Raw genomic sequence first — 15,519 nt, forward strand, 5'->3', positions numbered from 1 at the left:
TTCACCTCTTTTTATAATTACTCTGACAGAAGCAATTATAATTTGGAAGACCCCACATATTTACCAGCTGAAGCAATGAAACTGTTTTTTGTGTTGTTTTTTTTTTTTTGAGGAACTAATATCAAAGAAATCATACATGTTATTCCGTCATTACAACTTTCCTCTGGGAAACAGTGTCTACTTTCCATTTTATAACCTGATATGAGACTAACAGAGTTAGAAAGGAGCAGCCCGAATACCCATGATAAATCATCTGTTCCCATTTCTCTCCTCCAACGATAGACTGCAGTCAGGTACAACTAAGCTTTAACAAGCTATACGGGAAGCAAGAAAGTATCTTGTGTATATTCTCTTAGGAGAAAAATGCAGACATCTGAATCACCTTGGCACCCTAACCTCACCATCATCTAAAGGCTCTGCCATCAGCCTCTACGCTTCCATTCCAGGAAGATCAGCCCAATTTAGCTACTTCTGTTTTACAAATAAAATTAAATCATATAACCTGAGAAGAAACCCAGAAACAGGTTTTACACGCTCAAAGTGATAGGAGTAGCATGACTGAATTTCAACAATGATTTAGGAGAGGAGTAAATGAAAAACTCAGGCTAAAAGACAAGCTAGAGAAGAGTGTATAGTCCTTGGAGAGTAGTCTTCCAATGGCATCCTGTCTTAGGCATTTTACTTGGTACCTACACCATAAGGGCAGAGCAAACAATCTCTCCTCAAAACCTGACAGTAGTGCTTTGAACAGTCAGTGAGATCTGAGGTTCAGAGCAGCCCCCTGTCCATATGGCCAAAGCTGGCAGTCCTCTAAGGCTGGGAAGGCCAGAATACCTTTCTGGGGCCAGGAGGCCAAAAGGAAACTACCCTGAGATGAAATTCCAATATCAGAACCAGAAGGGGCCACCACCAGCAAGCAGAGCTCATAAAAGGTAAGCCACATAGAGACGCCTGCCGGGCCCAGGTGTAAGGTTTGGAAGGTTCAAGGAAGGGCTGTGGTTTTAACAGACAGGTTTCTCCCACTCAGCAGTAGGGTAATGACACAGATCATTGTGAAAAGAAAAAACAAAAAGCAACAGACAAGCAACAGTTAGAAATAAAGACATATATAATCTATATAGAGACATACAGACACATAAAAAATATAAAATATATGTATTATATACACACACACACACACACACACATACACACATGGGCTTCCCAGGTGCCTCAGTGGTAAAGAACCGCCTGCCAGTGCAGGAGATGCCAGTTTGATCTCTGAGTTGGGAAGATCCCTGGAGAAGGAAATGAAAACTCATTCCAGTATTCTTGCCTGGGAAACCCCATGGACAGAGGAGCCTGGCAGGGCTACAGACCATGGAGTTGCAAAAGAGTCAGATATGACTTAGCGTCTAAACAGCAACAACACACACACACACACACACACATTCCCAGTTCTGAATGAAAAAAAGTCAGAAAATCTCTCGAAAGCTTGTGGCTAGCACACTGATAGGCCCCAAAGTTAGTGCCAAAGGTAAGCATCACACACAGTCAAAAACATCTCTGAAATGTCTTCCAGGACTGAGGTCCAACCCACTCTGGTACCTCAAAGCTAGAGCAAATCTTTATTTCTGGATGAGCACCAGACATGACTGGTTACATGAATGACAAATATGTTTATCTTTAAACACTACAAACACCATCCAAAGCATCAGATGCTCACATATGGAAGATACTTTTAAAGCAGAGAAGAGCTAATTTAACTCTCGCACCTCAAGCTGGCTCAGGGCCAGAACCACACTGAGTGGGAAGAGAGGGGAAACTGAGGGACTATCTAATCAATCATCAGTGTCTCTCCATCTGTCTGCTGGTTTTCTGCCTCCTCTCACCCTGACCTCCTCATTCTGGATCTCCCTGTGTTTACCTCTCTCTGTGCATCCCTCTCACCTCTCCCTTTTCCATCTTGCCAAGCACCATATCACGAAGTGGTGAAGTGGGCTTAGGAAGCAACTACACTGTTACAAAAGAAGACGATCAGAGCCCTAAGGTGGACCCCAAGAAAGGTAAATATAAAGGAAACTATGCCCCTGCCTACTTGTAGCTTCGTCCTACAAGTTCAATGGGATTGGTGTCAGCTGTTGTATTTCCGCTCCATTTTAGTTGTCATCCTCATAGTTATACAGACATGCTGAAGCAAACTGTTTTGATGATCCACATAACAGTTCACACGTGGGTAGTTTTGGTTCTTCTCTATTAAATTTCTTGTTTCTAAGTCATTCAACAAAAGACTTCCTCAACACTGTGCACGTAGAAAGGGCACAGACCATGTGAAACAACTGACCACGTGGGTCTAATTTTGGTGCCTGAACAAATCCCACCCTAACCCTGCCTGGCAGGTCATCAGCTGTGCGAACCCTTATTACACGAGAGGCACCCACTCTGGGTCTGCTCTAAATACTGTGGCAAAACTCGTGCCTGTTCACAAGTCCATTGTGGTTTTGGTGCCAGCTGGACCCTCGTGCTTCTGTTTATGAGAATGTGGGGTTCTAAATTATTAAAGTTAATCAGTCCACAAATGACACTCAAAATCTCTACAGATGGAACTGAGAACACTCTGAAAAGTTCTGGCTCTGACTACACAAGAGAGATGAATTCCTGCCATGCCCCCTCCTCAGTCAAAGGGCCAATGCATGCACACACACACACACATGCACGCACGCACGCACACACACACACACACGCACGCACCTTGTATCCTTCTCTCCTTGCCAATCTCAGGACACATGAGCTCTCATCGGGAACTTGCAAATACACGGAGGGAACCAACAAAAGAAATGAAGAGAATGCATATAGCATGAACTAACTGCATTCTCAGGATATGAAGCAAGGAATCAAAGAACACTAAACAAATATTTATTGAGTACCCACTGTATAAAAACCTTCCTTTCACCAAGATAATGCCTGTGGCCCCAGAAATTGGCTCCACAAGGCACTTACAAGTCTGCTCTCTGTTTCTCCCCAGACATTCTTTCCCCACTTCATGAATTTTTCTTAGCCTGATGCAATCCTACTTCTGGAATTCTCTTACATAACTACACTGCCTTGCCCATTCTGGTTTCACCTGCCGGCTGACCTTGTTCCAGCTTACCAGGAAGTGGCAATGGCTCATCCTGACCCTCTGGACCATTTACATATGTCCACCTCAGGTTAACAGGTCTCGTGGCTGCTCGGGATGCTTCCCTCCCCAGGCTTGAAGGCAAGGACTCCCTCAATTTTCTAAGAGAAAACCAACTTATGAGGGTATTAACACATATCCCAGAGACCATTTTTATTCTTTCACAGTACAAATTATTTTTCTCTAATATCACAATTATCAATGACTGAGGAGTTTAACCCAAATTTGCTTAACACTTTGATCTAAGAGCTTGAATGATCTTTGAAATGGAAATCACCACCACCAGTTTTGCTTCTATAGGAACCAAACCAATCACTCCCAGTGTTGCCTCTATAGGAACCAAACATTCCTATATCTGATATCTGTTCTCCTCAAATTGTACATGAATACTCCCCAAAGACAGGCATGGGACAGGGTGCCATCCAGAGGAAGATGGAGTGCCAGGTGGGAAATTAAGGCAGCAGGTGAAATGGCACACCTTCCCAGAGAGACAGTTTTTTCTCTGGAAGAAAATATAATATTTTATGCTAAACCAAGTCCCAAGATATTATACAGTGAAATGAACAAATACATGACTTCTTTTTTGAGATAAAAATTCAAAACTTCAAAGAAAGTTCCCGCTTGCTGACAGTCTGTTGGGCTATGCCCACAATTCATGGCGTGCTAAGTCGCTTCAGTCATGTTCTTTGCGACCCTTTGGACTGTAGCCCGCCAGGCTCCTCTGTCCATGGGATTCTCTAGGCAATAATATTTTAGTGGTTGCCATGCCCTCCTCCAGGAGATATTCCCGACCCAGGGATCCAATCCCAGTCTTGTGCGACTCCTACACTGCAGACAGATTCTTAACCACTGAGCCACTGGGGAAGCCCACAATACGTGGAGTTTCCTGCAAATAATTTTTCCACTTTTACATGCCCTCTAAGGAAATTTTTGAGAAACATTTTACTCACACTATTGAACTTCTTGAGGGCAGTCTCCTGCCCTCAAGAGCGGTCTCCTGCTCTTTGTCTCCAGGGACCTAGGACAGTATCTAAGACAGTGGTTGGCACAAAGGAGGCACTCAATAATGTTTGCAGAATTAATTTAGCTAAAATAATGACAATGGCATTGTCAATAACAACAGATTTTTATCAAGTTTGAATGTGAGAAAGAGAAGGTGAACAGCTTTATGAGGAAGTGCAATAGAAGGAACCCAATTTACCCAAACAGCTAATGGCTGCCATAGAAACAATCAGATGAAGCGACTCAGTTTAGTTCTTCAACAAGTACAGGAAGGCAAATATTGTATTTGTTAATCTCACAGAAGGTGGGGGTGGGGCTTAGGACACAAGTCTACCAGGTGACACTGGTGCCATTAAATTTAATAGGTTCTCAAGAAGTGGAAAGGCACTGTGATAAGAATAATGCCACCAATAATGTTAAGTCTTGGTTGTATGCTGACCTTAACAAGATAATTTTGACCATTTAGAGGCTGAGTCAAATATCTGCTGCTGAGACTTGACAACTCTGAAAAGTAGTTTTGTGTGTGTGTGTGTGTGTATAAAATACGGTGTGGGTGGACCTTTTCTTATTCTTAATATTGTTACCTTTTTTTACCTAGCTGGACCCAAACCAAGTTACAGATGGAAGCTGATTCAAAGTATATATATATATATTTATATTCAAAGTTTTTTTACTTTTAACTTCCCTGATGGAGACACTGCATTTTCACTCATTTGTGCATAATAGGAAAGATGGGTATCACACCCACTTTCTCTACACAATCCCTCTTATACTGCAGTGAGTCACTTTCCATGCCCAGTATTCCCTGAACTTTTCAAACTGGAGAGAGAAGCTGGGTGGTGGAGGAAGTGAGAACTCCTAGCCCTGCAGGTGTAAGCTGTGAATGGGTGAGCCAGGTCACTGCTGCCTTCCAGAGCTATTTCCTTTTCTCAGTCTTCTGTCTCAGATATGTGAACTGCCAACCAAAATGATGCCTTTCAGATCTTCCCAATAATGACAGCCAGAGACCCATACAATTTCAATGAAAATCCAGAGAGCAGAAAAACATTTTATAGTATATAGATGTTTGTAGCGCCTGAGGAAGATGTGAGAATGGCTCAAGACATACAGTGACTCCAAGCAGAGACAGATGCAAATTAATCTCAATAAAACTTGAGTATCTTTCCCCACCAAGTCCTGAACCTGCAGGCATCCCCCTTTTGCCTGAAAAGTAACTTGATCCTATGCTATTTCTGTCGGAGCCACAACAGTAGTTTATTGTGTGATTTTACCATTTTATTCTGTGGTATAAAAAGTGAGAGTTTTTCAGTTTACAACATCTGGGATCAAATACTGCTCTTTCAGCAACTGGACAAGTCCCTTAACATCTTTAGGTCGAAATTGCTCCATCAATCAAAGATAAGAAAGTCCACTCCCGAAGTTATTCTGAATATTAAACGAATGAACTTGTAAAATGCTCAGCACTTAGCAGCGATGAATATTTGTGTGCAGCAAAATAAATGCACACCAAGGTTTTGTTTTCTACGTAGTAGGAGAAAATACCAAAAACTACTATAGAGAATGCCAAATTGGCTAGCGGCCCGGGTCACCGCTCGGGGGTGCCGCTGCGGGTGCAGCCTGGAGGCCAGGAGTAGGAGACGATATAATCAAGTTGCTGAGGTTTGGGTAGCACTCCTAAACCAGGGTCCCGGAAGAATCTCCGGACGCTGCGGGCTTCACTCTGGCCTCTGTAACTAACAAAGTGCCCTTTGCAGCTGAGCGGATTCTCGTTCCTCAAAGGGTCTCACCTGGGAAAAGTTAAAGTGAGTCAATAAATGGAGACAAGGGAGAGACAGAGGATCCACGGGGTCTGCACACTCCGAAGGTACGGGGGAGAGACGGCAGGGTTCCGGGAAGGACAGGAAACAACACCACCACCTCCCTCCCTCCAAACCACACTCGTACCTGGGGATGAACTTGACCTCGTCCCCAAGTCGCGCCTGGAAGTCCTGCCAAGCCTGGCCGGAGCTCGCTGGGTCCCAGGGAGCGGCCAGAGCCAGTGCCGCGTCCTCGTCGTCCTCGTCCTCCTCGCCGGACCCGGGGTCGGACCCCTCCTGGGCAGCGGCGGGCGCGGGTTCCCGCGGCCCCCAGCCCCGGCGCGGACCCCCGCGGCGGGCCCCGCGAAAGCCGCGCGCGAACTCCTGGAAGGTGATGGCGCCGTCGCGGTCGGCGTCAAGCCGCTGGAACACGGCCTCGGCGTCGGCCGGCCGCACGCGCAACTCCGCGCACAACGCGCGGAACTCCTCACGCTCCAGGCGCCCGGAGCGGTTCGCGTCGCAGGCGGCGAAGACGGAGCGCAGCCGGGCCAGCTCCTCCAGGTCCCCATCCGCCTCCATCCCGCTCGCGAGGGCTCCGGGGCGCGTGGCCCACCTCGGCTGCGGCGACGGCGGGGAGTCCGGGGCCACCTGCTGCCGCCGGGAGCTGAGGCTAGTTCGGCGAGTCGGGCAGGTTAGGCCACTGGCGCGGACGTCGGGGCGGGGCGAAGCGCCTGAGTGGGTCGGTACTGTGAGCTCCGACGCGGCTTCGCGCGCCAACTTGGGCCGGCTCTGCCAGCCCCAGAGCCGTGCGAGCGCGCCTCTGACCACCCCCGGCCCGCTCAGCAGCGCCTGCCGCGACTGAGAGCCCTGCGCGGCCGCACTCACTGGCCGGGAGGCGCCTGGCTCCGCCCCGCCAGGGAGGAGGAGCGCCCGACTCCAATTCCCACGCTTTCGCGTGCAGGGCTCTGGAGCCTGGGTTTGGGGCTCCTGGAGTTGGGGGACCCGGTTGGAACTTGGGGGAGGCAGTAGCGTTGCCAGGCCCTTGGCGTAAATAGGGTTTGCTCGGGTAAATCGACTGCTGGTATGAGGAGCTAACCACTGGATAGAAAGAGAAAAGGAAGGTCAGGGGTAGGATTGCAAATTAGTTAACGTTATATGTATCTTATTATTTTCTGATTCTGGAAAATCAGTAAACATCTGTATATCCCAAACCAAAGTGTGAGATTTACCAGAAGACCCCGTTCTCTGATGTTACGGGCTTTCTTTTTAAAAAACATTTATTTTTGACTGTGCTGGGTCTTCGTTGCTATGTGCTGGCTTTCTATACTTGCCAGGAGATGGGGATTTCTCATTGCCTTGGCTTCTCTTCTTGCGGAGAACGGGCTCTAGGATAGGGGCTTAGTTGCCCTGGGCATGTGGGATCTTCCTGGACCAGGCGTGGAACCCGTGTCCCCTGCCTTGACAGGCGGATTCTCAACCACGTGGCCACCAGGGAAGTCCCACGGCCTTTCTTTAACGTATGTCGGTCAAACGTCGAGGTTCAGCTAGTTAATGCACATTAGGAATCACAGAGATCTTCCAGATCCTCAAATCCAAGTAATTTTTCTTAGTCCTTGTCTCCTCAACCTGAGAGAAAATTAATAACCAAAATCTTTCAGGCAGCAATATTTAAACAAGGATTGAGGTATTAATAGCTTTTTTCTTTAAACAAATCTTATGGGAATTAGGCAGTTGTATGTTAAACTTTGATCTTAAACATTTATTTCAACAGTGCTATTGTGTCTTTGATATTGGCTGCTTCCTGGGGATCAGATCTTTAAAATTCATCCATCTTTATCCTTTTAAAAAAATCTTGTCTTATTTCTGAGAGACCCTTACTTGGTCATATGACTTATGTTTATGTTTCCTTTGGTGATTCTCACCCTGTGAAAATGCATTTGGATAATTTTTACTTTATTCATATCAAGTCCTTCCACTCTTAAGACTTTCTTTTATTTACTTTCACTTCTTTTAGTTATGACTCTGTATTTCATTTCTTTTCATTCTCAGTTCAGTTCAGTCACTCATTCGTGTCCAACTCTTTGTGACTCCATGGACTGCAGCATGCCAGGCTTCCCTGTCCATCACCAACTCTCGGAGTTGACCCAAACTCATGTCCATTGAGTCGGTGATGCCATCCAGCCATCTCATCCTCTGTCGTCCCCTTCTCCTCCTGCTCTCAATCTTTCCCAGCATCAGGGTCTTTTCAAATGAGTCAGCTTTTCGCATCAGGTGGCCCAAGTTTTGGAGTTTTAGCTTCAACATCAGTCCTTCCAATGAACACCCAGGACTGATCTCCTTTAGGATGGACTGGTTGGATCTCCTTGCAGTCCAAGGGACTCTCAAGAGTCTTCTCCAACACCACAGTTCAAAAGCATCAATTCTTTGGTGCTCAGCTTTCTTTATAGTCCAACTCTCACATCCATACATAGATGTGAGAGCTACTGGAAAAACCATAGCTTTGACTAGACAGACCTTTGTTGGCAAAGTAATGTCTCTGCTTTTTAATATACTGTCTAGGTTGGTCATTAACTTTTCTTCCAAGGAGCAAGTGTCTTTTAATTTCATGGCTGCAGTCACCAATGCAGTGATTTTGGAGCCCCCCAAAATAAAGTCTGTCACTGTTTCCACTGTTTCCCCATCTATTTGCATGAAGTGATGGGACCAGATGCCATGATCTTCATTTTCTGAATGCTGACTTTTTAGCCAACTTTTTCACTCTCCTCTTTCACTTTCATCAAGGGGCTCTTTAGTTCTTCTTTGCTTTCTGCCATAAGGGTGGTGTCATCTGCATATCTGAAGTTATTGATATTTCTCCCGGCAATCTTGATTCCAGCTTGTGTTTCATTCAGTCCAGTATTTCTCATGATGTACTCTGCATAGAAGTTAAATAAGCAGGGTGACAATATATAGCCTTGACATACTCCTTTCCTGATTTGGAACCAGTATTGTTCCATGTCCAGTTCTAACTGTTACTCCTTGACCTGCATACAGATTTCTCAGGAGGCAGGTCAGATGGTCTGGTATTCTCATCTCTTGAAGAATTTTCCACAGTTTGTTGTGATCCACACAGTCAAAGATTTTGGCATAGTCAATAAAACAGAAGTAGATGTTTTTCTGGATTCTCTTGCTTTTTTGATGATCCAGTAGATGTTGGCAATTTGATCTCTGGTTCCTCTGCCTTTTCATTTTCTTTTCATTCTGGATTCTCTTTATTCTTATGACTTTGATTGTTTTCAATATAATGAAAGTAGAGGATTTGACTGACACACATCCTCAAGTGGATGTTCTTAAACAGAAAGCTAAGTGCTTAACATCTGAGGAACTGTTTCTTCTTGAATAGTACAATAGATAGTCAACTCACAACATCTGTCAAGCTGTAATTACCATTTATAATTGGCATCTGTAAATTTAACTGGTAAATTATGTGTGCATGTGTTGCTTCAGTCATGTCTGACTCTGTATGACCCTATAGACTGTAACCTGCCAGGCTCCTCTGTCCATGGGATTTTCCAGGCAAGAACGCTGGAAGTGGGTGGCCATGCCCTCCTCCAGGGGATCTTTCCAACCCAGGGATCGAACTTGCATCTCTTAAGTCTTCTGCATTGGCAGGCAGATTCTTAACCACTAGTGCCACCTGAGAGGCATTCCATTAGCAGCCCTGGCCTTAGCAATCTAATCACTAAGTGAATATAGTTCTATACAAGTAGATGGTAGTACACTGAAATGAGTTTTATTATTAGTTCAGTTTAGATTGTTATTGATTTTGAGTTTATGTGCTTTCTTGCTTATTCTAAAGGTTGATATTTTTTTCCCTATTAAGAAATGGCTAGCTTGGTAATGCCTTTAAAGCTTTATAAATATACCTAAGTTGAATGTTTGAAATATTATCATTATTCTGTTAACAATAAATACCTCTATTTTTCAAAATAGATGAGTTAATGATATTTTCTACTGCTTAGGCAAAAGTCTTTTTAAAAGACTGCTCATGCAACTTCTTTCCTTAACTCACTCTGATCTTTGCACTCAATTCTGAATTCTTGTATTCTTTGTCTTGCTCTGTCCTTCCAGTTAGCCTCTTCATTGAAAAGTCATCAAGAAACATGGATTATTGCAAATGTCTATGTACATCGTCTCATTTCCACTGATTCAAATCTATTCCAGACCTACTATAACGGTTATCTCTCACTACATAACAGCACAACAACAGTGATTTAAAATATCAACCATTTTATTTGTTCATAATTTCATTGCCCTCAACTTGAGCAGGGGTCCATTGTAGGTGGTTTTTCTGCTGGCCTGCCTAGAATCATGTAGTCATGGTAGGTTTATCATGGCTGCATGGTCTTAAGAGTGCCTCATTCATATGTCTGAAGTTGGTGTGGCTGTTAGCTGGACATACATCTTCAGGAGGCTGGCACCAGCTTATCACAATGGTGTGATTACTCATCTAGAGCCAGACATCCTGGAATGTGAAGTCAAGTGGGCCTTAGAAAGCATAACTATGAACAAAGCTAGTGGAGGTGATGGAATTCCAGTTGAGCTATTTCAAATTCTGAAAGATGATGCTGTGAAAGTGCTGCACTCAATATGCCGGCAAATTTGGAAAACTCAGCAGTAGCCACAGGACTGGAAAAGGTCAGTTTTCATCCCAATCCCAAAGAAAGGCAATGCCAAAGAATGCTCAAACTACCGCACAATTGCATTCATCTCACACGCTAGTAAAGTAATGCTCAAAATTCTCCAAGCCAGGCTTCAGCAATACGTGAACCGTGAAATTCCAGATGTTCAAGGTTGTTTTAGAAAAGGCAGAGGAACCAGAGATCAAATTGCCAACATCTGCTGGATCATCGAAAAAGCAAGAGAGTTCCAGAAAAACATCTATTTCTGCTTTATTGACTATGCCAAAGCCTTTGACTGTGTGGATCACAATAAACTGTGGAAAATTCTTAAAGAGATGCGAATACCAGACCACCTGACCTGCCTCTTGAGAAACCTGTATGCAGGTCAGGAAGCAACAGTTAGAACTGGACACAGAACAACAGACTGATTCCAAATAGGAAAAGGAGTGCGTCAAGGCTGTATATTGTCACCCTGCTTATTTAACTTATATGCAGAGTACATCATGAGAAACGCTGGGTTGGAGGAAGCACAAGCTGGAATCAGGATTGCCGGGAGAAACATCAGTAATCTCAGATATGCAGATGACACCACCCTTATGGCAGAAAGTGAAGAAGAACTAAAAAGCCTCTTGATGAAAGTGAGAGAGGAGAGTGTAAAACTTAACTTAAAGCTCAACATTCAGAAAACTAGGATCATGGCATCCGGTCCCATCACTTCATGGCAAATAGATGGGGGAACAGTGGAAACAGTGTCAGACTTTATTTTCTTGGGCTCCAAAATCACTGTAGGTGGTGACTGCAGCCATGAAATTAAAAGACGCTTACTCCTTGGAAGAAAAGTTATGACCAACCTAGATAGCATATTAAAAAGCAGAGACATTACTTTGCCAACAAAGGTCTGTCTAGTCAAGGCTATGGTTTTTCCAGTAGTCATGTATGGATGTGAGAGTTGGACTGTGAAGAAAGCTGAGCGCCAAAGAATTGATGCTTTTGAACTGTGGTGTTGGAGAAGACTCTTAAGTCCCTTGGACTGCAAGGAGATCCAACCAGTCCATCCTAAAGGAAATCAGTCCTGGGTGTTCATTGGAAGGACTGATGTTGAAGCTGAAACTCCAATACTTTGGCCACTTCATGCAAAGAACTGACTCACTGGAAAAGACCCTGATGCTGGGAAAAATTGGGGGGAGGAGGAAAAGGGGATGACAGAGGATGAGATGGCTGGATGGCATCACTGACCTGATGGACATGAGTTTGGGTAAACTCCGGGAGTTGGTGATGGACAGGGAGGCCTGGTGTGCTGCAATTCATGGGGTCGCAAAGAGTCGGACACGACTGAGCGACTGAACTGAACTGAACTGAGGTTGAGAAAACCTGCACCCTAGCTCATCAACCCCTAGAGGGGGTCCTCCCAATAAAAAGAGAATCCAAGGTAAACTCTTCATCTGGGCATCCCAAATCCTCTACAATCTGGCCCCTTACATATCCAAACATCTTTCCCTTTAATCTCCATCAGGGCTCCTACTGTCCCCTAGATATGCCACACTTGATCATATGATTAACTTTATTAAGTCTCATTGTGTGACAAAATGAAAATATCAAAGATCTTTTAGTTTTTCTCTCTTCTGCCAGATCAAACCATATCTCAGGCTCAGGGGAAGGGTTGGATCCTGCTTTTCCTACCAGAATTTCTACAATTTCATTATGACGTGTCACTTATAAGGACACTGCTGAGCATGTATTACATCAGTTCAGGCCACAGGAATGCTTTTTCCTTTTATTTTTTAGTCTTTTTCACAGTTTTATTTTTCACATTAAAACTGATTCATCTGGAATTTATTTTGTGTCAGGTGTGAATTGTAGGTTCAACTTTATTGTTTTCTGACTTTTTACCTAGTTTATTTCTACACTGTTTATTTAACAGTCTCTTATTCATGGGTTTAAATACCACCTTTAGCATATACTAAATTCCTGTACATATTGGAGTTTATTTCAAGACTTTCTAGTCTGTTTGTTGAGGAATCATTCACATGTTGAGCTTATAAAAAGATTCCTAAAGGAGCCCTATTGAGTTGCCTTTTGTATTTTTAAGTGTTTAAAGTACTTCACAAGGTACTTAGGAATGCTTTTGAATGTTTCTAGCAAAGGTTATATAATCTGTCTCTAATTTTTTTTGGAAGAATTAGAGGAAAGAGAAGAGAAGAAAGAAATAGGAGGCATTTCTTTTCAGTTTTAGTGTCCAGAAACAGCTAATGAGGAATTGGAGATAACAGAGCAGCCTTTGAGAGCCAATGAATTCGTAGGTAAGGAGAGCTTGCCTGTAGCTATCAGCACGACTTTTTAGAAAGATCAGCTTGCTTTGTGGCTGCTCAAGGATTTTAAAAATCAGACATAATCTTGTTAGAGCATGTTTCTCAAAAGAGTGAAAGATACTATTGTGATCAAATACGTTTCTAAAACACAAATACATTTGGAAAAGAATCCTACCGTATCCCTTCTTAGATAAAGAATGCCGTTTATACTTGTTTAATATTTCCTAAATGTATTTGATGATGGAAGCTTTTAGGTTTGAGTTTTTTTTTTTCAATTTCTGTGGGCTGTCCACAGAATTAGTGCTCTTGAGAACATACTTTGGGAAATCTCATGATAAACAATGACAAGCATAATGAGTCATGAGAAATTAATCCTTTGCCACTACATCCTAAATAGACCCAACTTCCTATAACAGGGAGTGAGCACTACCCCTTAACCTCTTTTTCACCCAGTAAATGGGAGAGGCTTTTGTTGGAAGCCTGTTGTAATCGACCTGCAAGGACTCCTTGCGGGTACAAGACCCCTTCTCAGAGCTTGACTTAACTCTGAAGTTACTCCGCTCCAGAAAGATCTGATAAGCCTATTACGATGGAACTAGATATCCAAGTAATGGCATACCACTGAGGGACCAATTAGTAGGTTTAGAAACTTTCCTAAACAAACACAGCCCTGCAAGAACTTCTGAGTTTTCACATGAGTATCTACTCAAGGCTTCCTATTCCTAAGGAAGTCATAAGGAAATTTTGAAAAGTTTGCAAAGAAGACTGTGTCAGCAGGTTTACATCACAGTGATTTACTCAAATTTACTCAAAGTGTAAAGAGTAAGTGGGTACTCATGTCCCACTGTGGCTTTAATTTGCATTTCCCTGATGGCTACTGATGTTGTACACTTTGCATATGCTTAGCCTATTCTTGTATCTTCTTGAAGGAAATGTCTGTTCAAATTATGTGCCCATTTTTTATTGAGCTGCTATCCTAATAAGTTGTAAGCATTCCTCATATATTCTAGAAACAGGTCTTCTGTCATCTATATACTTTGAAATTTTTCTCCCATTCTATACTTTGCCTTTTCCTTCTCTTAATGGTGTCTTTTGAAGAACCCATGGTTTTAGTTTTGATGAAATCCAACTTAATGTTTTATTTTATGGTTTATATTTTTGTGACCCACCTAGGAAGTCTCTCTCTACCCAGAGTTGCAAAGATATTCCTTCTGGTTTTTTTTTTTCTAGAAATAAAGATTTGTCATTTGCTATTGTATCTATGATCCATTTTGAGTTAATTTTATGTATTGGGTAACTTAAAGGTTGAAGTGAATTTGTTCTATAGCCACTTCTGTGTATGTGTACTTAGTTACTCGGTAGTGTCTGACTCTTTGTGATGCTTTGGACTGTAGCCCACCAATTTCTTCTGTCCATGGAATTATTCAGGCAAGAATACTGAAATGGGTTGCCATTTCCTAGTCCAGGGGATCTTCCCCATCCAGGGATCAAAGCAACGTCTCCTGTGTCTCCTGCGTTGCAGGTGGATTCTTTACCTACTGAGCCATTGGGGAAGCCCCATAGCCACTTCTAGCACTACTTATAAAAAAAAAGTGTCTTCTCCCATTGAATCCCCTTTGTCAGAAATCAAATGACCAGATATGTGTAAGTCTATTTCTAGACTCTCTATTCTGTCTTATTGATTTGTATGTCTGTCCTTTCACCAATACAATATAGTCTTGATTTCATTGGTAATAAGTCTCAAAATCAAGTAGTTTAAGTCCTCCAACTTTGTTGTTCTTTTTCAAAATTATTTTGGATAGTCCTGGTCCTGGGTATTTCCATATAAATTTTAAGATCAATTTTCAGTTTATAAAAAAAATATCCTGGCACTGTGATTGTGTTGAATTATATAAATCAATTTTGGTAGAATTTTTTATTTTAATATTTAAAGTCTGCCTATCAGTGAACAGGTTATATCTCTTGTTTATTTATTGCCAACATATACAATCAATTTTGGTATTATGATTAACTTGTATCCTGAGACATTGCTAAACTCACTTATTAGTTTTAGTGACTGGTATAATTCTTGGGATTTTCTTTATGTGCCATCATTGTCATCTGTGGGGGAAAAAGGATAGTTAAACTTTTTCATTTCAATAAAGCAAGAAAAAGAAATCTATTTATATCTTTTTCTTGCTTTATTGCACTGGTTTGGATTTCTAATATAACATAGAATTACAGTGAGAAGAACAGATCTCTTGCTTTGTTCCTAATCACAGAGGGAAATCATTTACTTTCATCGTTACCTGTGATGTAAACTATAGATTTTCGTAGAAGCCTTTTATTAGTTTTAGGAAGTTCTCCTCTGTTCCTCCATTTTGGAGAATATTTAACATGGATGGACTTTGCAGTTTGTTAGATGCTTCCAGCATTTATTTAGATGACCATATTTTTTTCTTTCCTTATTCTGTTAATGTGGTGAATTATATTGATGAATTTTCAAAATTTAATCCAACTTTCACTTTCCATATGGTCTCAGAGCTTCTTCGCATGGTTTGTCCCTCAAAATAGGATTCCAAGACTGAAAGTTCAAAGAGTCTTAGGTCAAAGCT

General features: G+C 42.6%; 1 protein-coding gene across 2 annotated transcripts in view; it reads right to left on the minus strand.

The window, feature by feature from the left end:
- The window catches only part of RASEF (RAS and EF-hand domain containing), a 90,181-nt gene extending 83,342 nt beyond the window's left edge, over nucleotides 1-6,839 (minus strand). For both annotated transcript variants that reach the window (XM_081519397.1, XM_081519405.1), the window contains exon 1: nucleotides 6,104-6,839. In XM_081519397.1, coding sequence (XP_081375523.1) covers nucleotides 6,104-6,534 — 431 coding nt within the window. In that variant the 5' untranslated portion in view covers nucleotides 6,535-6,839. The remainder of the gene's footprint in view (nucleotides 1-6,103) is intronic.
- Between the last annotated feature and the right edge of the window lie 8,680 nt (nucleotides 6,840-15,519).

This window comes from Giraffa tippelskirchi, chromosome 1 (assembly GCF_054371585.1).
Source record: "Giraffa tippelskirchi isolate mGirTip1 chromosome 1, T2T-mGirTip1v1.2.pri, whole genome shotgun sequence".
NCBI classification, from domain to species: domain Eukaryota; kingdom Metazoa; phylum Chordata; class Mammalia; order Artiodactyla; family Giraffidae; genus Giraffa; species Giraffa tippelskirchi.